The following is a 27,881-nucleotide window of genomic DNA, read 5'->3' on the forward strand; positions in this document are numbered from 1 at the left end:
GAATTTGCAATTTTATTAAAAAAAAAAAATTTAGAATTATCTTAGAATTTTGTTAGATTTAAAAAAAGTCTAATCTAGTTTGCCTATGGAGAAAATTACAATATTCTATAATTTTTATCTGATTTTCTCGAATCACCCTGTATTATGCAGGCAATAAACTGCAAATGTACATACGTTAGCAAAGATAGTAGATTAGATAACGAAAGATGGATTATCTGTGGAAAGGTAATTCCTTGTAGAAACGTAGAATATTTTTCCCAACAGGATCCATAAATCTTGGGCAATGATTTATTGCACTTTATGCAACACGCGCTTAGGCTATCTGTGATACAACACTATGAACAAACACTAACAATGAATACAAATTTCCAGGATACATTTCACCCCCCGAATGGAATTTTTCTTCTATGCGTATCGGCTCACCCGGTGGATGAAACGGGCGAAGGAAGAGGGCGAGAGAAAGTGAGAAGAAAAGATAGAAAAGGAGCCGGCGGGAATAGAAGCGGTGGACGAGGAAAGAGGGAAGAATGATGCAGGATCGAAGGGCGGCGCCTGTGAGCAAGGTGTTTACCATTCCGGCCAAAAATAAAATACAAAGGCCAGGGAGAGCTCCTTCTCTCAGCGTAACTGGCAACAAAAAGCAGAATCACCGTCCGCGCATTCCTTGCTCTCCATGGGCGTAAGGCATTCCACCCGGGGAAAGGAAGGACCCTCGAGTAACAGTCGAGAGACGAAACGGTGCTCGAGGGGTCGTTTTCTGGTACCTCTAATAGCCATCTATGGCCGCGCCAGTACGATGGCCAACGCTACTTCCAGGAACCGTCTTTTCTGCAGGACATCTGCTCCGATTACAGGAGAATACATCAGGTCCTTTTTCGCGCGTACAAGACCCCTTCCTTCTATCCTTGCACCGGTGCAATAGCCATCGATTCAGTGTGAAATATGGACACGATGTGTTTTTTCTTTTTATATTGACATTATTGAATTCCTTGGGGATCACTGGTGACACCGCAAATTAGATATAGGAGAAGATGGGGTAAAGAATGCTATATTCTTTTTTAACAAGAAATAAAACAGGATAACGTATACAGATCTTCACTTCTATAGAATAAGTGATCCTTTCCTTAAAAGAGTAAGTTTGTTTCGTGAGTGGTACATGAGCAGTCCTAAGTGGTGTTACCGAAGGGTAGTTAAGGAAAAATTTATATGCGGTAGAAGAGAAGAAAAATCCTTAAAAGAGTAAGAAATGTTTTTTTTTTTCCGTTATTTCATGAGTGTAGGTAAACCGAACCTGGGGACAAGATCGCGGGCCCCCTTACCGGCGGTGCATGAGGAATCCTGTATGGTATTACCTATTGGAAGTTGAGAAAAAATTTATATGGGGTAGGAGAGGGGACAAATTTTCAAAAAAACCCCCAAGACATGAGGAATATTGCCGAGGCAATAGGGGAGTTCAGGAGTAAGAAATGTAATATAAAACGTTTTTTAACCCTCGGACGGCGGACCATGGAGAGAGCCACAATTCTGTATATGATTTTGTTGCTTCTACATGTAAGATAATTATAGTTGAATATTTTTTTTTTATATAAGAAATAAAACAGTTATTCTTATTTTCGTCTAGAGTATCCACCTTACTCCGTCTACCCTTACTCAAAGATGTAAAATAGATAAATTGTTTACGTTCGACGGTAATTTATTAAAGATCTACCTTAGGTATATTTCACCTTGTTCGAGTAAATTTAAATTGAAAAGGAAATTTTTAATACGCATATTTATATGCATATTTACTTAGGATATTGAAAGGAGGCTCTGTAGTTCCTGGTCTGTGTACAGAAAGACACATCATTGTCCTCCTGTCGATTCCTTTCCAGGAATCGTGTAGGACATCTGCTTCGAATGCTGACTTCTATTTGTGCATGTGCTTATGCATTCTCTACAACCGTCAACCATATATCCCCTGTTTCTCAACACCATCAGAAATATTACTGATATTCATTTTCATCACAGTACAGGCTAATTATAGCCATTATTCTGTCTATCAAACGTGCCTTTTCTTTTCTATTCATTTGAAAAATAACCAAATGAACTGAAAATTAGAAAATTGCTAAAACCACCATCTAATTTTAAACAACCCTATTAACCATTTGCCAGAATATTAAATACAGTGGACTTTCGTTATATTGCCATGGAGAGGGCTGTAAAAATGGAAAATTTATTAAGCATTCAAGCTCTTATTTCGGTGGGGGTAAAAGATTATGAAACTGTAAAAGCGACACTAATATTCTTAAAAATCTTGAAAAGTCTAAAGGTAAAATCAATCGCGCGGCAATATAACGAGAATCTACTGTAATAATAATTATAAATACTCAATAAGAAATTGAGATAGAATGAATTTAATTTAGAATTCAAGGTATCAAAGAAATCTCAATCATATGTTAAACTACAAACAAGTTTCGTCAACACAAATCTCGAAAAATAATTTTCGTAATTTTGGATGTAATCTACGTAGAAAGGTATTATTGAATGATAGAACTTCTTAAGGAACTTGTTGCAACCTTGTCCGACTTGTTTCCACGTTCACTTTGGAGAGGAACGGCGGTGACCTCATCGTGCGTGTCTGACGGGGTACTGGCAGCGACTACTGATTCCTTCATTCAGCCACACGTGGTCTGCTTTTTGTCAGAATTTTCCTGACTTGCAAACGCTTTTTTTTCAACAACTGTCACATCTTTTTCTTCTAATATAAAATAATGCAATTTTTTTTAAAACAAGTTTACTCCGATGTCATTAATGATCAACCCTACTAATTTGATTTAATGAAATAATTAAAATATTACAAGTGTTATATCAGAAAATTAATTTCTAACATTTCATTTCTTTTTATTGTTTATTCATTTGATAATCAAATTTGTAATCTTTAGGATTTTACAGCAGAAGGATTGAAAAATTACCAGGGGTTGTAAAATGTTTGTAAATAATTATTCTGCATTTGCAATGCAAATAATGCATTTTTCTAAGAAGAATGACATGACAAATAATAGAAAAGAAAAAGAAAAATTGTTTCGAGGAAAGGAAAAGAACAGGTTCGGCAAGTATTCAACGCACGAAAATCGTGAACGAGGATTGTGTAAAGTTGAAGGAACACGTAACTGGAGAAGAAAAACTATCTTCATTGGCTGACAGGGCTTTTAAACGCAGAATCGAACGGATCGTTTTTTAAAGAAAATTCTAGGAAAACGTCAACATAAGTACCTGGGATAAGGGTACCAGTATCCCTAGTTCCCGTCCAGAATTGTATTTAACCAAATTGAAAAAGGATCGTTAGATTTTCGAGGGGTTACAGGGGTTCGAGTGCCCGGAAAAGCGTAATTAAAATTCATTTTGTGTTCTCCTAGATCCCTGACTTCGAGGGGTTTTGTATTTTTGGAGGATCGATTGTTTCCTGCATATTTTACAAATCTTCGCTGCGCAATGAATACAATTTTATCAATTAGAAAAGTTTACTTGTACTATTCTTAAGAGTCTTGGAAAACTAATTATTTTGCGGGGGCAGGGGTTGGGACTCTTTGAAACTGGGGACTGGTTCCTTCGTCATTCTAAAATTTTAAAATTCTAAACTTCTAAACATCTAAACATCTAAAATTCTAAAATTTTCAAGTTCTAAAATTCTAAAATCGTCAATTCCTCAAGTTCCGAAGTTCTAAAATTCTAAAATCTCAGATTCTCAAGTCCCCAAGTACTAAAATTCTAAAATCCTAAAATGTTAATAACTTTTATGTATGGTAGAACGCGTTCACAAAAATTCCTATGCTTAAATTCTTCTCGAATAAAATCAAAGGTGAATGGAACTCGATATAAAATTGAATCGAAACTTCCGTTTACACAGCCTACCGTATTATGTGAGTATTATTTGTCACAAGATCGTTTGTGGCAGCTCGATCAAATGGCACGTCTGGGTATTTGATCTTCGTAAACCGGATGTTCGTAAATATTGATCGAGCCAAGGCCAGATATGCCAGAAGGAATTGGCTTTCTAACTTCTAAGAGCAACAGCCGCTCGATTCTTTTCGTCCTCGTTCCTTTCGGCCTCGAATACGGATGTGACGTATCTCTGCTGGATCTATGGGCTCTGACAACCACGTGTTGAAACACTTTGCTCGTTCATTGAAAGCACCAGTTCCTTTTACCTCGGAATTGAATTCAAGGTGAAGTGGACGAAACGAAATCTTATTGAATTAGAGTAAACTGGAATGAACCTTTTATATTTTTTATTGACTTTTATTGATTTCGGTTGAACTTTACTTTGGAGGACACAAAATTGTTAACTTTTATTTTCACAGTTCAATAGTATTTGATGAGTAAAATCCAAAAATATCAGTTTTAACCTCAGGGATTCACCTAATCAAAAGTTACACCTATATAAAGTTCCTAGCATATTTTAAAAAGTTACTGTGACGCCATATTAATTTTTACCCATAATTCGTCCAATCAGCGGACTGCCTGTAAGCAGATCACGTGGGTGGTGACTATTTTGGCGGGAAAAGTCAAATGTCTTTATCTACACGTGACTTGATCATTGAACATACTTAATTCAAAAGGAAGAAAATGTACTTAGGAATCATCTGAAAATATTCAATTTAGAAAATATATGACCAAGCTCAACAATCAATATTTTTAAAACCCATGTACCGAGCGACAATACACTATTTGGTTTTTCCGTCAAAATGGCGTTAAAATAACCTCAAAATATGGCTGTGTTTCCGAATGGCCCCACCAAAATTGAGAACTCAGGTTCGGTATATAACCTAAATTGACTACAAGAAACCGATTAGTTGGTTTCAGTGTTGGATGTCTTACCGTTTTCGAGATATCGTGGTAAGGTTAGGTTAGGTTAGGTTAGGTTCTATGTATGCGCAGTATCGAATAGCGCATACGTAGTCCCAAAATTATACAAAAATTTCTTACCATGATATCTCAAAAACGGTAAGATATCCAGCTCTGAAACTAATTTTAATCGGTATGTAGTAGTCGATTTAGGTTATATACCCAACCTAAGTTCTCAATTTTAGTGAGGCCATTCGGAAACTCATCCCAAAATACACTAAAAATACCTACCTTTCTATGCGCGTAACTTTTGAACTAGTGGATTCCTGAGTTTAAAACTGATATTCTTGGATTTTATTTGTCAAATACTATCAAAGTATATAAAAAATAATCAACAATTTTGCGTTCCCCAAAGTAAAGTTCGGCCAACAAAGGTGTAAATTAATAGCAGCAATAAATTTATTTGCAAAATAATAACAAGGCTTTCAACATTTAATTTCTTCATTCTTCTTCAATCTGATTTACTCCATTCAATTACCCAGAATTGAAATTTTCCCTCCCTTTTGTGAACAACCCTTCAGTGTCCATTTAAAATGGAGATATGTCAATAACTAAACGAGCTTGACGTACGATTGTCAAAAAATGACAGAAAGTAGAAACAGATTTTGCAATTCGAGGAGGCGGGTTAATGTTTCGCGCGTGTCCCCCCTTGGCGAATATTGTCGCGTGAGAAACAATGGGGTCGACCACGAAAATAATCGTTTTACGAGCGAGCAAAGATTGCTTCGTTAACATTTCGTAACGCATTGTAACCTGCAGGAAGCGGTTTTATGTGTTTACGCGTTTCTTTTTCAACGACCCTGCCTCTACTTTACGCGTTCACCATCGCCATTGTGTTTCTGAGATTTGAATTCTTCCAACGCTAGTTACACAGTAGTATTTATCTTCGAAGATAACAACATTGCGGTAGATATTAAACGTAAAGACAATTTAACAGAATTACATATCGTTCATTGTATTTTAAACATAATGTTAATAAATGAACACTTAAATTTCTTAGTACCTATATTATCACTAATTATTATTCATTTTATTTGTAAATAGCTGTAAAAATGATTAAACTGATGCAACTTTTACATTCGTTTCTCAAATTCAATCGAATACATATTTATAACTTGAAGCCTATAAAATGAATTTTTAATTAGGTCAGATTAGCATAAATGTCAATTTAAAATGATGCTACACGAACAATCATCGTTCCTTTGACAATACCATGGAAATTCATCATTAAAATTCACAGTTAACGTTACGTACAGCTGTCACATTGTGGCTATGTATGAATTTAAATTGCATACGAGAAATAATCATCTACCGCTTTCTTCATCTTTATGCAACATCTCTGTAAAGGGAATGAAGGTACCTACATATGTAGATACCGCGTTCATAAATGATGTCTTCATCTCTACAGTAGGTAGACATTATTCATTCTTGTATGTCAAATTTCCATTATAATCTATTTGTCGCAATTTTGTTGAATTCGTTTACCATCTATTTTAAAGAATTTATTTATTTTTGAATAATACCATGGTATGCTGGATAGCAAGTAGGGAGTTTGATGTAAGAACTGAATTGATTGCATCCTGAGTAATTACAATTATACCGTGTCTGACTACACATGGCCATTTCTACTGTGGGAATCAACGTGTTTTACTAATAGTATACATATATAGCTAAACTATGCGAGGTATGTGTATAATTCTTTAATGAAACAGTTTCGTATAATGAAGGAATATTTTCTCTCCGTGGCGGACCACAGAGAGAGCCCCAATCTTAATTTAATTGCAAATTAATATTCTTGCATATATTTTGTAAGTTTGGGTCACGATTGACCCAAGGATCAAAGAAGCATTGTCAAATTTTGAAAATAAAAATAATGCAAAATACAAAATTAAATTAAAATTGGAGCTCTCTACATGGTCTGCCGTCCAAGGGTAAAAAGATTTGATTATTGGTCGGCGGACCATAGAGAGAGAGCTCCAATCTTAAATTAATTGCAAATTAATATTATTGCATATATTTTATAAGTTTGGGTCACGATTGACCTAAGGATTAAAAGAGCATTGTCAAATTTTGATAATAAAAATCATGCAAAATACAAAATTAAATTAAAATTCGAGCTCTTTACATGGTCCGCTGTAAAAAGATTCGATTACTAAGAATTCTATCAACAGCAGCTAAAATGTCTACACCTTTCAGATGGTCAATTACAAACTGTAAGAAAATAGTTACCGTTCTCTGACCCGTTATAATCCTCATTTCGACATACCTTCACTGAGGTCCAGCATTTGTCGTTGCTTAAAAATAAAGAAAAAAGTGGTAGAAAAGGTGGAAAGAGAAAAGTCAACACACAATAGGGGCGACGTTTCTCGCGTTAAGATGGTTCTCGGTTGTCCTTAATTCATCCAGGTTTGCCTATTGTTCGAGCCGTCACGGAGCCGATTTTGTCGGCTCGTAGCCGACTATTAGAAATAGTTTCGACGTGAACAAGTCGGTCGGGGGCGGTGACCAGCCGGAGGCTGCATAAACTCGCTTTTCTGCCTGGTACACAGCCGAGCGTACTCTTTATCGTTGCCTTCGACGGAAATTTAGGCGTGACGTAGCTCGATGATGAAGCTTCAACGTCTTTTTACAAATTTCTTAGTCGCTTCGTGGGTGGCTTTTTGCGAGGTCGGAGAAAAATTTGCAAATTCCACGAGCGTTCAGTTTCGAGTGCAAGTACTTCATATTATAATCATGAAAATAGCGAATCGGATGAATTTAAAGATGTTAAAAATTAGAATCAGAGAATTAGAGCCTTAGAAAGTACTAATATTGATAATTTGAAATTTCTCAATTTTTACAGCTGTACAAACTTTGAAATTTCACACCCCTGTAAATTTAGAGTATAATAATTTAAATACTACCCTCCTAAACTTAGGTGGTACCAATTTTTTAGTTCATAAATTTGAACACAGAATTTGCGCCACTTTTTCCCTGAATTTCTGATCAGTTTTCATGATACCGTTGAGTAATTTGCAGTGAAATCGATGCACCTGTCCGCTCAAATAAATTGGTGACATCGATAAATTGGTGAAAGGAAATAAACTACATGTGAATTTTACCTCAAAAATTCAATCAAACTTATCTTTTAATACACTTGCGATCATATCAGGCAACCCTAGGAAAAGTGGCGAAGCCCCGGGTTCGCAATCTCCCTCTTAGGCCTTAGGCCACTCCGATGTAGGGAAGGCGGTTCCCTATATATAGATTCCATAGCCCTATCACAAGCGCGTAAACGTTTACGCGGGAAAATTTGAATCAATATTTATTTATTATTCATATATTAAATTTTATAATATTTAATCATTAAAAACTACATTATCTCGTTTCTAAATTACTTTTAAATTGAGTATTGTAAAAATTAAGATCTTGAGAATCCTTGATTTCTCTATATCGCGATTTTCCCTAGGGAACTCCGATTTTCGTAAAAATCCTTTGGTTTTGAAAAATAAATCCTAAATTTAATTACCACGTCGAATAAAGTATTCCTCGTTCGATCAGTTCCCAAATAAAAGAAGAAAGAAAATCAATTTGGAAGTTCGGCAAAAGGAGATACAAAGTTGAAAACGAAGTCGCAGTAAATGCCAAAACAGCAATTAACTTGGTAGATTCAATTTCACGCGACTTATGGGGGTCGATTTAATACTCGTATATTTTTATTTTTATTCATTCGCCAATTTGCCGACCCTTTCGTCCCAATTCCAACGAAACGAAGACCTGCTGGCAGAAAACGAAGCACCTGTCGTGCGGCTACTTTAAGGTAGGCCACGTCGAGGATCAACGCACCATTCCATTGGCCAAGGGCTGCAAGGTGTGCATTACAAATGTTGCAACAGGTTGTAGCATGTGCCGATAATGACCCAGTATACTTGCAATACCACCTTTCTTCCTTCGTAATTTAATCCGCTGTTCGTGTATCAGGACGATTAACGAACTTCTGAGTTAATTAAGAGTGTGCTATTTCAGCTCAGTTAATTTGGTAGTTTCGCGAGTTGGATAAAAAATTATAATTTTATTTTTTTCTTTAGATATTTTTGTTTAAATCGAAAGCTACTGATTTTCCTTCGATTTCCGTCCAACCGAGACCCATTTTACGCCGTTTGTATTTAATCAATGACACCGTACAACGTTGTTCTCATACGCGTCACGCGCCACGAGGAATTTAAATGCCAGGAAACAGTGGTCGCCGAAGGGAGAAGAAGAAAAAGGCTTTTCAACCCATGACAAAAGAATAACAATGGTAAGCGAAGGAAAAGAAATGGTCGAGAAAGGATAAAAAAGCAAAACAGGTGGAAAGCAACAACTTTCTGTACTGTAATTTGATTGATTGCTGTTCCAGCCCTTAATTGCAATGACAGATGGTCACTTACATGAGTGATGCAAAGAAATATCATCGAGATCATTATTGATATAGGAAGATTAATTTTTAAAGAAGCAATGTAAAATATAGAAAATAAAAATAATATGATATACAAGATTAAATTAAAATTGGGGCTTTCTTCATGGTCCGTCATAAAGATTATTATAGATCATTATAAATGTAAGAAGAATAATTTAAAAAAAACGGTGCAAAATGTAGAAAATTGAAATAGTATGAAATACAAGATTAAATTAAAATTGGGCCTTTTTTCGTGGTCCGTCATGAAGATTATTATAGATATAAAAAGAATAATTTTAAAAGAAACAGTAAAATTTAGAAAATTAAAATAATATGAAATACAAGATTAAATTAAAATTGGGGCTCTCTCCAGGGTCCGACATCTGAGGATTATAAAGTAATAGTTGACGTTAACCCTTCAGCTACAAAAATATATCAAAATTAAAAAATGTATTATAATGCTATAATATTAATGATGGTACGTAACTTTGAAAAATAAATTGAGAAGGAAATGAAACAAGCTTAACAAAGCGTGTCGCAAGCAAGAGATAAGAGTTCTCGAAGACGGCTGTCTGACTACCAACGGTACTATCTACTGCGAATTTTGCTCAAGCCGTTCATATTGAGCTTCTGGTGATTTGCATAGGAATCTCTTGAGAAGAAACTAAAGTAACGTCAGTATGCACTCGTATTAATGTAATTTAATACATAATATCAATTTTAATCCTAATTTTTATTTTCCGTTTCCGCTCTAAAATTAAAAGTACGTTTACCCCTTTATTATATGGTTCCTTTTTTTCATTTTTAACACTAGATTGCCGGACTCACATATGGATTTTTGGAACTGAGGAGTGGAGAGGGAAGGAATTAGTAATCTAAGGAAGGAAAAGTAAAGGTAATCTAGTGTTAAAAAATCTATAGGTACTAATATTTGCAGACAAATTATGAATGGATAATGAAATGAAATGAAATCGGTTGTATAGGAATTTCACTGACGATTTGAATCGTACTTTTACTTTTTATTAATTTTACGCTCGCAACAGGTTTACCTTAGGAACGTCGTGACTGGTCTATGATATCGCTAGCTTCGCTTTTGCAAAAGAACGCTTCGTTCCGCGTCCGTGCATCGATGCAGCCGATGGCCTTGTGATCTTATTAAAAATCCTTGTGCGGTTAGACCACATAATTTCCCTATCTTTTACCTTATATCATCTACTTTCTGTCTTACGATATCGTGTAAAAACCATTTACAAATTAATTTACAAATTCTATCAATTTGAAGTGTCCACGAAATCTTTACGTTTTGCAATTCATTTTCTACGAACAAAAAACTGAAAATTGACACCTTTCAATTTGAATTTTTTTAATTAAGAAATATTTTTAATTGAAAGCCTTCAAATTGAGCGATTTTAAGTAACAATTTTTTAATTAGACAAATTCAATCTTGGAAGCTTTGAAATTGAAAAATTTTCCAGATAAAAATTCTTGAAGTGAAAACAAATTTAAATTAAAAGCTTTAAAATTGAAAAATGTTTCAGATGAAAATTCCTAAATTAGAAAAAATTCAAAGCTGAAAGCTTTAAAATCGAAGAATTTTCCGGATGAAAATCCCAGAATTGGAAAAGGTTCAAATTAAAAGCTTTAAAATAAAAAAATTTCCAGGTAAAAATCCATGAATTTGAAAATTTCAAATTGAAAGCTTCAAAATTAAAAATTTCCACACGCAAAAATCCCTGGTGGAAAAACGTTGAAATTGAAAGCTTTCAAATTGAAAAATTTTCTAATTACAAGTTCCTAAAATCTACTCGCCTTGTAGTCTCAAAAAGCATTCCTATTTTCTACACAAAGCAAAAGTAGGTGCTTCGGAAACCAGTCCTTCCTTCAAAAGCTTAGGGAATCGCAAGGATTAAAAGCGAAGCAGACGGGCAATGATTAAGCGTAACTGAACTATCGCGTGCCTAACTGGTAGATTCAGCTTGTTATCTGCTAAAATCATCAGGCTCGCGAACATCCGCATCGGCAACCAACTATATCGAGCCTGAACACATCCATGGTACAAGCAATCAGAAATTATACGGGACAGAGAGACCTAACGATCGACGAAACATAGAAAGGATTAATTAATTGGTGATTAATAAGTCGAAATAATTACGGGGGAAAAAAGTTGTCTGGCTCGTTAATCCGGCTTATTAATACGGGAAACGCGACAAGATCTGCATGCATAATTATCAGCGAGCAGGTGATGGTTACGTTCGATGTGAATTGACTGACCATTTTTTAGATATCGTCGGGGTTCTTTGTATTCTTACGGAATATCAGGGAAACACTTATGTAGTCGTTTTTATTATACTTCAAACTCCAAATTGATTTTCTGATACTTTTATGTCATGAAATTTCATCAGAATTTCAACTTTCCAAAATGAAAAAGTATCAAAATTATTTGATATGCAAAGCAAAATGAAGAACCAATATCCGTTTGTGTTTTTTGTATTCTTACAGAATATCGATGATATTTTTATGTAGTCGTTTTTATTATACAGTGGTACCTCGGTATACGATCTTAATCCGTTCCTGATGTTTGAACTTATACCGAATAGGACGTATACCAAACTAACCTTTCCCATAAGAAGTAATGTAAAAATGATTAATCCGTTCTCATGTAAAAAATATTATTATACCTACATTAATTTTTCCTCTTTTATTCAAAAACATCTCTTTTGTATGTAAGAGTAATAATTTAACAAATTTACTTATTGTCACTTTACGACAGATTGTAAATTAATACATTACAAAAAAAATTTCCTCTGAGATAATTATTTAAAAATGACGCAAAATTCGCACAAAAAGTTTGGACGTATAGTATATCGAGATACCACTGTATTTGATCCTCAGATTGGTATACCATGAGTGTGATTTCGTGATACTTTTAGGTCGTGAAATTTCATCAGAATTTCAACTTTCCAAAATGAAAAATAACAAAATTATTTGATATGCAGGACAAAATGACGAACCAATATCCATTAGTTGAACTCATCTTCGATCAAGGACACCAGGAAATACCATGAAAAAAGATAAGTTTCAATAACCAATTTCATCCAGATCAGCCCGAGGATCCAATCATCTCAAGTCGCACCTGATATCCAGCGATCAACAGGTGATACTTTTCACGGCAATTACGCGGCAGCTGGCCCACATCCAAGGGAACACGCGTCTTCTCTTATGCATCCGATTCGCTTTCACAGCTTCCTACGTTCGCAAGGAAAAAGGAAGCCTCTCTTCCTTCGTGAATCTCTCACGAGCAGATCGCCGCGTATCCAGGCTAGCTTCGGCGGGGTTTCCTGACTCGTGGACGAAAGAAAGGGGTGGCTCGTATTCAGAGATGCAGCTGGCTCGAGCACGGGGCCCGGTGCAGCCCTGAAAGAGCCAGGATGCCGTCACCGACGACGACGATCGACGCACCTGGCTCTCACCTGCTCCCCTCCTTTTCTCTGGCTTCTGCAGCGGACACCGTGCACGGTGTACGGGACAGCCGGCCGGAATTCGATTCTATGGGTATTTTCGCCTGATCCGGAGAGAGTGTCGCGCAATCCCGTATCCCCTCTCCGACCGTACGCTTGCGAGACTTTTTTTTCTCTCCAACACGAGCTTTTAGGGGTGCATGGGAAGTGCGTGGATTTCTGACGTTGCTTGGGAACCAGAATGTTTTCTTCTCTCCTTTCTTTTAAGGAAAGGGTTGTTTTAAATAAGATTGTAATTTATATAAAAATAAAATTATGATTTTTCAACCCGTATCCTGATTTAGGTAGAAATCAGAGAATTCTTTTAAAAATAAATGTAGGTCGCGATTTTTGAACTGATTTTTAAACCGAAAAATCACGATTTTCTTTACTGATTAGAAAATTTATCAAGAATTTTAATTGAAGTTAGGGGGGTTTTTATAGCAACCCCTCGAAATGTTTGTATTTTGTCGCCGGTGGTTAGCACCCCATGTAACACCCTCGAAATGTTCCCCCGTTTCCGGGGTGGCCGGTGAATTCCGTCATTTTATCCGGCGTTCGATCGATAAACTTTTTCGTGCCTGTTGCACGCGTGCCAGTGCATGTGCATTCCGGCGTGGTGCAGGTGCACCACGCCCTCAGCTACCACCTTCCTGTTTATTTTCCAATGATTAGTCAGTGGTCCCTCTCATTTTTCCTTCTAGTTACTTTTTTATTACACGACTGGACGAGCACAAGGCACAACAGAAAACCGCCTGCAACGTGTTTATTGCCATGGGGCCCGACGAAATTGGCCTTGAAACAGCAATTACCCTTTCAACGTTTCGACTGTTTTACGCGACGATTATATGCTCGACTCTGTTTCGTGTTTTTCGGTGATGTAGTAATGTGTTTATCTCTGCTCGCTGAAGAAGTTTAAATTTTCTAGCGTAAACAATTTATGTGTAAATAGTGGGAGATTACAGATTTATATAAATTGTCCTCCTTCCCTGGGAAAGGATGGAAATTACTATTTTCCCTGAGGGAAGCCCGATACCAAGTGTGCGATATGACACTGAGAAATTTTAGAGAAAATTTAACCCTTAAACGACAATCGTGACCTAAACAAGAAAATTAACATAAAATCAAATGTATAATTTTTAAACCAAAGACTTTATATACTGGAAGAATAATTTTCACCAAAACGGTGTAAAATTTAGAAAATGAAAATGATGTGAAGTATAAAATTTAATTAGAATTGGGGCTGTCTCCATGGTCCGCCATCCGAAAGTTAATATAGGGGAGGATAGGACAAGATGGCGAATACTATTTTTGCTTCTTTTACTAATACCAGTTTTGATTATTATGCCATCTTTGCATATCAGTTGACATTAAAGTTCAATATGGTAGACTAGACATTAACTAAAACAACGGGGAGTTAAATTGCGGACCATGTAGAGAGCCGCATTTCTAATTTAATTCGATACTACATATAATTTTCTTTTTTTAAATACATAATTTTGTTACCACTACATGTAAGATTATTATAGTAAAATTCTATTTTATATTTGTATAAAAAATATGCTTCTAAAACAGTATGAAATATAATATAATGCGTTTTTTAACTCTATAACGGCGGACCATGGAGAGAGCACAATTCTAATTTAATTCTGTACTTCATATTATTTTCATTTTCTAAATATATAATTTTGTTCCTATAACATGTAAAATTATTATAATAAAATACTATTTTTTTGTATCCGTCTTAACCCATCCTCCCCTAATGTTGAATCTAGGTTACTAAGCTTCTAATGATCCAACGTCATTCGTAAACGAAGAATGGAACTATGCATCCGTCATTTAGATAAATGGGGCAAATATGCAAATATTTGCACATTCCGCTGTTGTATGATTCAAAAGAAGAAAAATATGTGAATGTACTATGTTCATTGATAGTTTCTTCTAATACACCGATAAAAGATTTTTAAAATAGTAAATTCTAAATATTAAATCCATCGATAAGAGTTTACGTAGCTTCTAAACTGATAACCTCGTACGTTTTCATCGTTTACTGTGAGATACACATAAGTAAAGACATTAGACAGCTGTAGTTACGCAATTAATGTCAAAATTAGAGAAACTAATCGCGAAACCTATTTCTCTGGTGATTTCAAGTATTAAAAGCCTCGGTGCTTAGAACTCCAGCTGCTCTCAAGAAAAATCTGTTAAAAATAAAAATTATAAAATTGTTCTTTTTCTAACTTATAATTTATAAATGGTGGGCTTAGAATACTCATAGATAGATCAATGAACACTTCTAAAATCAATTCTGATCGAGCATTGCTTATAATTTCTCAATTAATAATACGAGGTATTTAAACGAAATGAGTGAAAAATTCCTAGAATTTCCAAGACTGAAGAGTTGAGAGACTCGAGAATGGCTGAAAATTAAATAACGTGCCCCTCTATCAGCTGTTATCTATTTAGGCTTGCTCAGGCTATCGCTCGCTTGCCCGGTTACGCTTTCGTGTGCTCGAAAAGCAGGAATTCAGGCCGAGCAACTGGCCATCATAGCCATTTAAAACCCTTCACATACCGTCTCTGATTTCTCAACTATGCAAAGAAGCCAGAGATTCCTGAAGAATTCTTATTTACTACGTCTGCAAAATGCTTGCCTTTCGTCGAGCGGAATTTGACACTGCGCGATGTCGTTGCTTCAATTTCAAAATGTCTCTGAATGTAATCAATTTTCTGAATAACTGTAACATATAGTAAGTCCTATCGTTTCTCGTGGCAAAATTTTGCAACATCCAACATGGCTCGTTTTAAAAGAAACCAACGCGAATTCCAAAGACTATTTTCAGACGAAGATCTAACAATTTCTTCTTTTTTTTCACGCCAATGATTCACAAGACTTATTATCAGAGTAGAGTTCAAAACTCAAAAAATTACTCAGACACTCGTGTTGTTATTTATTTCGATTTTATTGATTCTCTGAGTCACCCTGGTTTCTTTTCTTTTTTAAATATTCTTCTTTTTCATAGGTTTATATTATTATGTAACCGAACGAAATCCTTTTGACAACGTTGCTTCCTTTTATCTGATAAAAGGAACACTTTCGCATTCTGACTTTTAATGAATTGATGATGCGAGATTAGATAATAAATGAAATGCGTTTTACCATTCGTGGGACGATATGAATTTCTTCGATTTTAATCAAAAATTATTTGAATGTTGAAAATTCATTATTCAGCTTGGGAGGGGGGTTAATCCTTGTACAACTGAAAGAACAACTGAGTACGTGGCCATAAATACCTGTACTTATACAAACGAGAATACATATGAATACATAGCAAACACTATCGAACAGTAGGAGATTATTTACACTAGCGATTGTTGTGCTACGAGAAGGGCCATGAGTGAATGACCTCTTACTGTTTTGTACTGCTTGATTGTGTTTACACATACACATACATATGGGATCATATGTGTTCTTCTAATCGTGAGTCAGCTGTTCGTTCAGTTGTCTATAGATATACAGGTCATTGCGGAAGTTCAGCACTTAAATTTATTTTTATTCTAAAATTTGAAAACTTTGATACTTCGGAGTTTGGAAATTGCAAAATTTCAAATTTACAACATTCCGAAATTTGAAAATTCCGTAATTCTAGGATTCTAGGATTCAAAAATTCCAAATTCCTAAATTTCCAATAAGCAATCTTCCAAATTTTCAAATATATAATTTGCAGAGTTCCAAATTTCCAAAGTTTCAAAGTTTCCAAATATCCAATAAGCAATTTTCCAAATTTTCAAATATACAATTTGCAGAGTTCCTAATTTCCAAAGTCGCAAAGTTTCCAAATTTCTAAAGTCCCAAAGCTCCAAATTTACAGAGTTCCAAACTTCCAAAGTTTCAGAGTTTCCAAATTCCCAAATTTCTAATTTGCAATTTTCCAAATATCCAAATTGCAGAGTTCCAAATTTCCAAAGCCTTAAAATTTCCAAATATCCAATTTGCAGAATTCCAAACTTCCAAGACCTCAAAGTTTCCAAATTTCTAAAGTCACAAAGCTCCAAATTTTCAGATATCCAATTTGCAAAGTTTTCAAATTTCCAAATTCCAAAATTACGTCAATGATCATACCCACGACTGAACCTACTACGCCTAATTAAAATAAGTGAAATCCCCAAAACATTCTCTCCCAGCATCTTACAAAACTTCAAATAAACCAAAGGACAGAATATATATGGGTTAACTTGAAATTCCACGAGTGACAAAAGAGATACATAAAATGACTGTAACGTCAACGTGTGTCCGTCGAAAAAACAGGCGTAAAGGCCAGTACGTATGATAATCGATAATGTTATCGATGGCACGTTTTTATCAGTGGTTCAAGATTCGGCGATTTAACGGTCTCGTTGAGGGAACAGCGCTTCCTCTCTTTCTATTTGATACCGATTTGCCAAATGGTCGGGAAAGAAGTGTACCGTAAATTTCTCCTATGAAACTTTCATGCCATTAGCATACGAGCACGTGAATTGATACAGCTTGCGATACATTTCAACGACAAGAGGAAATTCACGGTACTTCGCACCGCTGACTTCACCGTGTTTGATCCAGCTGACGATTTGCTTCCGATCGTAAACAGCCACGCGATCGCATATACCCGAAATAAAGAAAGGGGCACAACGAATTTGTCCTTTTATTTTTCTCACCTTTCGCGAGAAGGTTGTTATTCGAATAACAAATAGGGTAACATAAGGTTATCGATTCCTGTATAATAATATTTAATATAATAAAATGCGTTCTTTAGATAATAAACTATAATTCTATTTAGAACAAGAAGTATTCGGACATTTTTTTTATTTAACCCTTGAATAGTAGAGCTTGATTCAATCGTGACCCATACAAGGATATTCAAACAAAACAGTTTCATGTATTGAGAAGAATTTTCAAAGTAATAGTGTAAAATTTTGGAAATGAAAATAATATGAAATTGGAGCTTTCTCCATGGTCCGCCGTCCGAGAGTTAAAAAACGCATTCTATTGTATTCCTTACCCTATATATAATTTTCTTGCTCCGCACTCAAATCTTCCAATAATTAAATACATTCATGTCGGTAACGCCAAGTTAATTTTTATTAGTTGGTAAACGAGCATTTGCCCGCAGGGACAACTTATACGGAAGTCTTGGAGGTTGGAGCACACCCTCCCTTTCTCCCGACCTCATCGCAAAAATTAAAAAAAATTTTTTAAAAAAGTATTCCTTACCCTATATATAGATTTTTAGTTTTAAATTAAAGAAATTATTAACTCTGATCGGAGGGTCACCTTGACCCACCTTAATTCCTTGTAACGAAAGATCGTATCTTTTCCAATTCGACGAAGAAAGCCGAACTTATTTTTATCGTTAACTTATCGCGACGGAGATCTTTTACCAAAAATGAAGTGACAGTGAAGGATATCAGCATATGTTTCTACGCCGAAAACTCACTCACGAGTATTCTACCTCGACGACTTTATCGTGCACAGCAGTGCAATTAACGATAAGACTGGCACGTTTTCATTAACGCCTAGTGTTTTATCACTGGAAGGTAATACTGCTTACCAACAGGATTTTCTTTCTTTCTGTTATCGTCAAAATGATTGAAGAGACTATATTAAGTGTGACAATAATTATCACTTGGAATCGACGATACGACATGTGCATTTGCAGGGAACATTTTTGGGGATAATAAAATTTGTCTAAACTATATGAAATTCCAATATGGTAAATCATGATAAAAGGTAGTAAAAATATATTATTTTTGTTGATAATATCATAGACCAAAGTACATGTATTAAAATATTTAGGAGATTTCTATATCATTAATCGTTTCTTTCTTTCCGCAAAATATGTAGTTTATGATTATTTTTCATTAATTTATGAATTACTATTTAGAATCTATTAAGACCTCATTGTAAGAGTTTTATTTGTGGGAGGGGAGGTAAAATATATCATTACACAGGGCGACAAAATTCCTAGGCTCAGCCCTGCCTGGAATGACACCCAATTTTTTCTTTTATTTACCAGTGAAAATTTAATTTGAATATAAATCTTCTCTTTTTTTCTTTTAAATTCAATCCAATATCAATTCATCCAGCATGCACGAAAAAAAAACATGAATAAAATCATTACTAACACTTACCCACAAGTCATCCATGGTGATAGAATTATCCGTGTAGAAAACGAGCACCTCAGCGGTGAGTGGCGATGGTTCCCGGAGTTTCGAGGCGAGAAGAAGACAAGCAGTTCCTAGCAGCTGCAGTTGCGACTTCCTGATCGGGCAGATCGAAAGGAACCTGTCGACGTAGTTCATCGAAAGGGGAAAGACCTCGTCCTGGCATTTCTGTTCCTCGCATACCTGTCACCGATCATCAACCAACAGATTACAATCCTGTTCTTCGTCTCGTCGACCCCATAGGTCGTATCGTGTGTACAAAGGGGTGAAAAGGGGTTGCTTTTAACAAATTCACCCAAAGGGATGGAGATGCTTGGAAATTGGGCGACTATCAATGACTCCATCTGAATTTTAATGGAATCGAATTTCTACCTGACAATATAATAAAGAGATTTTAGTAGTTTTGTTAAGGGTTGAAATCTTAAAACTTGTTGCATTGGGATTCATCGATAGTCGGCTGCTCGAGAAATAAAGGAAATGCAGGTCGAACCGGATTTCCTGCATTGGCACTTAAATTGAATAATTGCAAAAATAATTATTAATTGTAAAGAAATATGTTAAGACTTTTCCAATTGCAAAAGAACCCAGAATGGCGAACCATGGAGAGAGCGTTGACGTGTATACACGTCTTGTAAAATAAAAAATTACCATTGACTATAAAAACACGAAATTTTAATGAGATGAAATAGAAATATCATTTAGTGATACTTTTCCTTTATATTATCAATAGAACTGCAATGTATTTTACATGTATATTATGAAAAAAAAAATTGACTATTCTCTTTGGTATATTAGATATTTCCGATACAATGTATTATCTTTTACCAAATTGCGTTAATTATTTTCCTTAATGCATCTGGTATTCTCCGATTTGTTTCGTATACTTTAATTTCTTAATTAATTTTTCAGGTTTATAAATTTTAATATTTTTTGACAATTTTTAAATTTTTAATTTAGTAAAACATACGGCCTGTTTTATTTATCATAATCTCCGAATAGAGAGCCCTAATTATAGTTAAATTTTGTACACTTATACTCTCAGACCCCACCATACCGATTAAGGGTTAAATATCGTAGCTAATTAATCACCTCTAGAGCACAGGTCAGGAACCTTCGTTTGTGTTTTCAACGTATTCTCCGCCAGAATATAGAATCAATGTTGGGAAGAGTGTAACGACTTTTCAAAGATTCTAATTCGAGGGATTGAAATAATTTTCGACTAATTAATCCTTGAAAAAGTTTTATATATTAGATGAATAATTTTTAAAAGAACTGTGTGAAATTTAGAAAATGGAAATAATATGAAATACAAAACTATATTGTGACTCTCTCCATGGTCGGTCAACGAGGATTCAACTAAAATAAAGTTAAATTGCCAAATTTTCATTTTTCGATCGAAGTAATAATAAACAATGATGCGTTTATAAAATTATCTACGTAAATTTAACTTATCGAAAGAAACAGAAATTTCGTCATTTTCTATTAGCTTGTTATGTGATATAGGGGTTGACGAAAATTTTCTGGGGAGGGTTCAGAGAAATCCCACCGGTTGCTTTCGACCGGTGAGTGCAGCCATACGAATCGATTTATCGAGCGTGACCAACGTTTGCTACCCTTTTCCAACACCCCTCTATACTCCTAATTGCTTCATGACGCGTATACCACGACCAATTAGTACCAGCGACTTAACAAAATAATTGTCTGCGCCCTATCATCGATTAAACGTCGCGTTCGGAGGGTGCGTAGCTACCTTCGCTAGTTCAGCTTAAGAAAAAAGAGGGAGGAATATTTTTGCAACAGAGTGAAACGAGGATTCGAAGGTAAATGCGAAGAACAGAATTTCATTATCCTCTTTTTATGGGAATATTTTAATAATGGAGGTTTTGAAGTGAAAATGAAGTGAAAATTGAAATTCAGGAAATGATAATTTGATTAAATTGCAATTTTTTGAAGTACAAACTTGGAAAATTACGATTTTGTGAACCTAAAATTTGGGGACTAGAAGCTTCACGAAATTTAAATCTGACTGAAAATGGAACGATTCGACAAATTTTAATTTGCGAAAAGAGGTCGTTCTATCAGCGGCCTGTTGCAAAAATAAAAGTCCTCGACGATTACGTCGTGCATCTGTTCAAATATTACAGAAGGTTAACTCGAACTTGTGGTGGGATATCACGATTACAACTTAAAATTAAACGCCATTATCATAAAATTCAATACCTCACAGAAATTGCAAAGTACGATGATTTATTGAAGGTTTATTTAATTCATAAATCAAGTAACATTTTGCATTTACTGCCACGATAGGTATTCCAACTCTCTCTTTATATCAGTGACAAAAAAAAAGAATGACAGTGATACTTAAAATTAATGACCATAATTAATTTTCTCGAACATAACATTTCATTGTGAATATTTTATTTTTTCAATTGCAAAGAAATAAAAAAATATTAATATACACTACTGATTATTTAATAAAGATTTGAAGCTGTCAATTTACATATTTGCCCCAAAAATTATAATTAAGCAAATAAAAAACTCATTTGAAAACACATTTATAGAATATTGCCTTATGATTCTGTGTGTAAAATAAAAAGTATCTAACGTACCACGCGGCATTATGCAAATGTTTCAGGGTTAAAAATATATTTTTTCTTTAGTCGCTTAACAAATCGTTGACAGGATGTCGTATTTTCGTCGTGGTCAAAGTTAAGAAACCTCAGAAAATTTTAAATAAAATCTAAACTGATTCAGCTATATTTAAATACACGATAAACTACTTTTATTCCAATTTCGTCTGCTCTAATATTTCAACGAAAAATTAATAGAAAATGAAACACTTCGATTATGTAAAACTGAACTTGAAATGTGCAAAATAAAATCGTGAAAAAAAAGAGAAATCAGTTCAGATAGAAGTTAATGAAGTATCTTGAATTAGAATAATTAACGTTTCTGCTCTAAAAGGATTTCGTTTTCGAAATGTCATGGCATTTTCGAAGGAAGCAAATCGACGTTCATTAACGCATTACAGCGATAATATTGAACTTGTTCCGAAGAGAATGATTTTTCAGTTTTGATTTTTCAATGCAAAACATTGTTTTGATTCGGTGTTTGATAAATGTAAAAATGAACGAGATAAGAGGAACTCTCGAGATACAGAATCTTTTAAAAACCTTATTAAATATAAATAAATATGACGAAAGAAATTTTGATAGTCTCAGAATACAACAATCCCCGAAAATAATCAGATTTTGATAAATCCGAGGGATATTGGAAAGTTTCAATAACTGTAATAAATTTACTTTCAAAAGATTGAAAAACTTTCCACAGCTTTTAGTACTTATCGAGACTCTCGAAAGATCTGTATCAAGACTTTCGAGTCCTTTGAGATATGAATATTGAAAATTGTTAATTGAATTCACGAATTATGACCCAATTAATTTATTTCTTTGAAAGAACATATGTTCACAAAAAATGTCGATCTTTCTAACGATAAATGATAAGATATAGATCCAAGGATTCATACTAAATACTTCGAAAATTATTTAAATGATATATCACAAATTGATTGATTAAAAAAATGTTAAAAAAGATAGATATTAATTTAAATTACTGTTAAACTGAAGCGAACGATTCGATTCTACTGTCGTGTCTTACCACACACGCCCGTTTCTACTGCGCCAGTCACCTCGAACAAACCATGGAAAGAGCCACCACTTTAATTTAATTCTATACCTACTTTATATTATTTTCATTTTCTAAATTTTACACTGTTCCTTTAAAAATGATTGTTCCAATATATGAAACCCTTTTGTTCAGAAATTATGCATTTGTAAAACAGAATGATTGTACGCTGAGTAATTGTAATTGTAACCTGTCTGACTATATACAGACTTTTCTACTGTAGCAGTGAACGCATTAAGCTCAGACAATACAACAAACCATCCGAACACTGTTGCACGATTAAATTAATATTATTTATGAAAATTGACCAATCTCAAGCTAGAAGTTAACAATGTTATTAAATTTTTTTAAGCAGCAGTAACAAAGTTTTTAATAAACCAAATCAATATCAATTATAATACTTAAAGTATCATGATTATATTATGCAGCTTAATAAAAGTGAACAATCTACGGTAAATAAGTACATTGTCCCACAGAAGGAAAAAAAGTGTATGTATTATCATTCACCAGCAACATCTGAGAAGGGTTGAACCTGCAAGATGCTCGATAAGTTATGCGAAGCATAGCCGAGAAGGAAGCAGAAAACGAGCTAAAGCAATTCGACCGACGAATGCTTCTCTAATGCCAAAGAATTCAAAGCAATGGACTTCGACACGCGTGTAAGTACATTCGCGATCAAATCAGGCTTCACCGGGAAAATGGTAACGCCCCGGGTTCTCACCCTTCCCCTTAGGCGTTCGCGAGGAGAATGACGCTGCAGGGGAGAAGGCTCTGTATACAGGGTGTCCTGACTGAAGTGTGACAGACCCATTATTCCGTAACTAGTAATGATACAAAAAATTGTTGATATGGAAATTGCACGGTAAAATGGGAACTATGTTTTGATCGAAATAAAAAATTTTTTGCTTTATTAGTTTAAGAGATATAATGATCAAGTTTCGTTTTTTAAATGGAACTATACATGTTTTTTCAGATCATGTGACAGTACTTTTCAAAATGAATTTATTAAACTTGAATGTATACACTCGATTTGGCTGTGTTTCTAAATGGCCCCGCCAAAATTGAGAACTCAGGTTCGGAATATTACCTAAATTGACTCAAGAAACCGATTAAAGTTGGTCTCAGAGCTGGATGTCTTACCGTTTTCGAAATATCGTGCTAAGGTTAGGTTAGGTTCTGTGTATGCGCAGTATCGAATAGCACATGTTCAGTATTGAATAGCGCATGCGCAGTCCCAAAATTGTACAAAAATTTCTTACCAACTTTAATCGGTTTCTTGCAGTCAATTTAGGTTATATACCGAACCTTAACCCCCGATTTTAATTAGTTTTCAAGATATAACGTTTACAAATTTATCAATTTTCAGTGGAGTCGTCTCGGTTTGAGTAGCAAATAGTAAAAGCAATCCTATTGGTGCGGTAAGACACAATAATTTTCAATAATAAAATCAATAATCTTTTGTCTCATTACGGAATAACGGATCTGTCACACTTCCGTCGGGACACCCTGTATATAGATCCGTAACCCCCACCACTTGCGTACAAACGTTTGCGCGGGAAAATTTAAATTGCATAATACAATTTACCTTGTTTTTAACAAGGGAGTGAAAATCTTCAAAATTATTGAAGATATTAAAAAACTTCGTACTTTTCCATTTGTATACCAAATGTTATAATATATAATAAATAAAAATGATTTTATTTTCTGTCTAAATTACTTCTAATATTAATATTTTCTTAGAGAAGCCTGATTTGATCGCGAGTGTACACGCGAAGCCAGAGTCCAGTCACGTTCCCATCGTAGCCGTGTGCTCCAAGGCCGACTTTACAAACCTTTCTGATCGTTGCAATTAATCGTGCAAAAAAATCAATCGACGCCCGAATAACAGTGGGCCTTGAACCACTAATCGCGGGAAACTGTTCTGGAGAAATGACCGCAAGGCTTCGTGAAACGTTTAACCCTTTGCTCTAACGTTTGATGGATAATAATTGAATCTGCGAATCAAAGAATAATGCAAGTCGAAAATTTTTAGACATTAATTAACCCTCAAACGGGTTAAAAGTTCATCGTGTGCCCAAGAAAGAGAGATAAATTCCAAAAATTTCTAACGTATTCTTAATGAATAGATTCGTGTTTAATTTTCTGATAATTAGATGTGCAAAACCGATACAAAGTGAAAGTATCGCATTAGAATTCGTGGACAGATGGCAAATTTAAAAATCCTTATTTCAAATTCAAATGTCTTCGAATCTAATTACTTCCTGGAATGTCGAAAATTAATCAACCATTTAATCTAATGATTTATCATCAAAGTGTGCGGTTTAAGATTAAATATACATACGTGTTTTAAGATAAAGACGATGGTTATTTAACGAACGAATGAATTAGAATTACTAAACGATTTATAATATACAATTGAATTTTTCAGACAACCATTTAACAGAACCTATCTATCTCTGAAACAGTCAATGTATTACATAAGAAATTAACGCGTTATCTTAGCACAAAGATTAGATAGGTCCTTGTTATTCTTATCAATATTTATGAAATGACCTATACAACCTCGGGATTTTTAAATATCTCACAGTCTAGTTTTCATGATGAAACGTGACCGTCGATGGTTAATTACGGGCGGAATGCGATGATCTTCAACAACGATTTCTAATTTAACAAGAGTTACATCATTAGAAAGCGTGGGGATTCTGGACGTTCAAGTTCCTCGCTTTCAACTAATCAATTTCTTTATGAATTCGAATCGAAAATAACCTTGTGCAACCTTAACGTAGATTTTAGGACAAATTTTCTATAACTAAAATAAGATACTGCTTAAATGCAATAAATTTAAAAAAGAAAATTATTTTTCTACAATAAATTAAGCAAGCCGGTAGATGAACAGAGCCCAGTAGATTGACGATGGTATATTAATTGATAATTATAAGAAAATTAAATTTTTAATTTATTTTGTAGAAAAAACATTTATTATTTCATAAAAGTAACATTTTTTATGAAAATTTGTTTTGCACGCAAAGAATATTTATTATTAAGTATGATTGTAAAAATAATATTAGAAATTTATAAATAAACATATAAATTAGCTCTATCGTACATCTAATGGTAATACTTGCTATTTAGTACAATTTTCATCATTTTACGCTTGAACAAATTAATTTCTCTACATGCAATTAATTTTTTCTTTAAATTTAAATATTTTTAAGTACAAAACTTCTGATTTTTTTTTTATAAGACAAATATTTTTAAAGAAACTTAATATAAACTTCAGAATTACTTAAACCGTCCATCTACTGGTCTGTTTACCCTATAAATGAATTGTGTGCCTTTTCTTTTTCAAATTGAAAATTTATTTTCAAAAAGTTCTTCTTATATTCTCCCGCAATGAAACAAGAAAAAGAACATCGACCATCGGAGCTGGTCATTCAACTGTAACAAAAGTTGGGCCTCAAATAGGTTGCCAGGATATAAAAAAAAGAAGGAAGGAACAATTACCGTTAGAAACGTTAGTTTGCAAAGAAAAAAAAAAGGCAAGATACGTTTGTCGTGCGAAACGCACATATTTCTGTCAGGGCACGCTTGGGAAGCAGGCATTTAAACGTTTACTGGCTAGCCAGACTACATTGTCAGCGGGCCAGAGTCACGTTGAAAGGAAAAATGAACGTGGAATCGTGCAATTCGATCCGGAAGTGGGGAATTCATTACCATAGTCGTCGAAGGAAGTCTGCTGTGGAACGATTACACGACCAGAATCTAAGGCAAAGCTACTTTTGCTTCTACCACTGTTCTCCAATTTTTCAATTCAAATTTATTTTCATTCTGTATTTAAATAATTTTACGTTTGCTTATTTTTATTTATTTTCAGAAGAACAGTTTCAAATTTAGTAACAATTTACTAACAAGGAATGATCTCGAACCCGGAAATTCAAAAAATTATGAAATTTTGTGGGTATACTTCCGAAAGGCCCCATCACCCCAGGACAACCAAACTTCGGATTTATAGTAATTGAGGGACGAGAAATCGAATGAGACCATTTTCAGAACTGGCAAATAAACTATTCTCGAGATATACAGGGTATTCTAAAAGTGCGGAAACCCCCTATTACCTCGATTAGAACGCATTTTCACGGAAATGACTAACCTAACCTAGGTTAGGGTTAGTTATTTTGCGTAACCTAACCTAGGTTAGGGTTAGGGTTAGTCATTTTGCGTAACCTAACCTAGGTTAGGGTTAGGGTTAGTCATTTTGTGTAACCTAACCTAGGTTAGGGTTAGGGTTAGTCATTTTGTGTAGAAATGCGTTCTTATCAAGATAATATGGGGCTTCCGCACTTTTAGAATACCCTGTATATCTCGAGAACGGTTTATTTGCCAGTTCTGAAAATGGTCTCATTCGATTTCTCGTCCCTCAATTACTATAAATCCGAAGTTTGGTTGTCCTGGGGTGATGGGGCCTTTCGGAAGTTTCCCCGAAAATTTTGTGAATATGTAGGCGGTGTTCTCTTGATTAAAATGCAATTTTCGTTTGCTGCCTGTTTTCAGCCTGAAAGGGTTAAAATCGCCCTTGAAGTTTCAGTTGTTTTACATTTTTTTCTTTTTCCTCGAAACCGATGTAGACATTAAAAAATTTCATAAGCAAAAGTTATTTGTCTCAATGTATAGTATTTTTTCATGCTGAAAGTAGAAATTATTTAAACAATCACAAACAATTATAAACAAAAATATTTCAAAACAATTACTTATTTCAACATCAAAAAATAATATACATTAAGATGAACAACTTTTGCTCATGTAGTTTTTTAATATCTTCAATAATTTCGGAGAAAGAGAGAAACTTTATGGGCGATTTTCACTCCCTTAGATTGAAAACGGACAATAAACGAAAATTACGTTTTAATCAGGAAGAATTTCCGTACATATTCACAAAGTTTCGTAACTTTTTGTAAATGAAATGAAAGTTGGGTCTCTCTCCATGGTCCGCGCGCTGTGGGAGAATCAACCGCCGAAAGTGAAATATTAATAACGGTCGTTATCGAGACCACCTATGGCAAAGAATGGTGACGGAATCAGTGACCGATTCGTTTTGTCAATGACGATCCAACGAAAGAACCGCACGCGCCGCCAGTAAATCGCGTACCTACGCAATAAGCGTGTTTTTTAAATTTTAAAGGGACTCCAGCAGACGCGTT

At 34.6% G+C, this 27,881-nt stretch overlaps 1 protein-coding gene across 2 annotated transcripts in view; it reads right to left on the minus strand.

Moving 5' to 3' along the window:
- LOC114875760 (G1/S-specific cyclin-D2) overlaps positions 1–27,881 on the minus strand; it is a 60,963-nt gene that overhangs the window by 30,672 nt on the left and 2,410 nt on the right. For both annotated transcript variants that reach the window (XM_029186412.2, XM_029186413.2), the window contains exon 2: positions 18,967–19,182. In XM_029186412.2, coding sequence (XP_029042245.1) covers positions 18,967–19,182 — 216 coding nt within the window. The remainder of the gene's footprint in view (positions 1–18,966; positions 19,183–27,881) is intronic.

The sequence above is a fragment of the Osmia bicornis genome, chromosome 8, assembly GCF_907164935.1.
Source record: "Osmia bicornis bicornis chromosome 8, iOsmBic2.1, whole genome shotgun sequence".
In the NCBI taxonomy this organism is placed as follows: domain Eukaryota; kingdom Metazoa; phylum Arthropoda; class Insecta; order Hymenoptera; family Megachilidae; genus Osmia; species Osmia bicornis.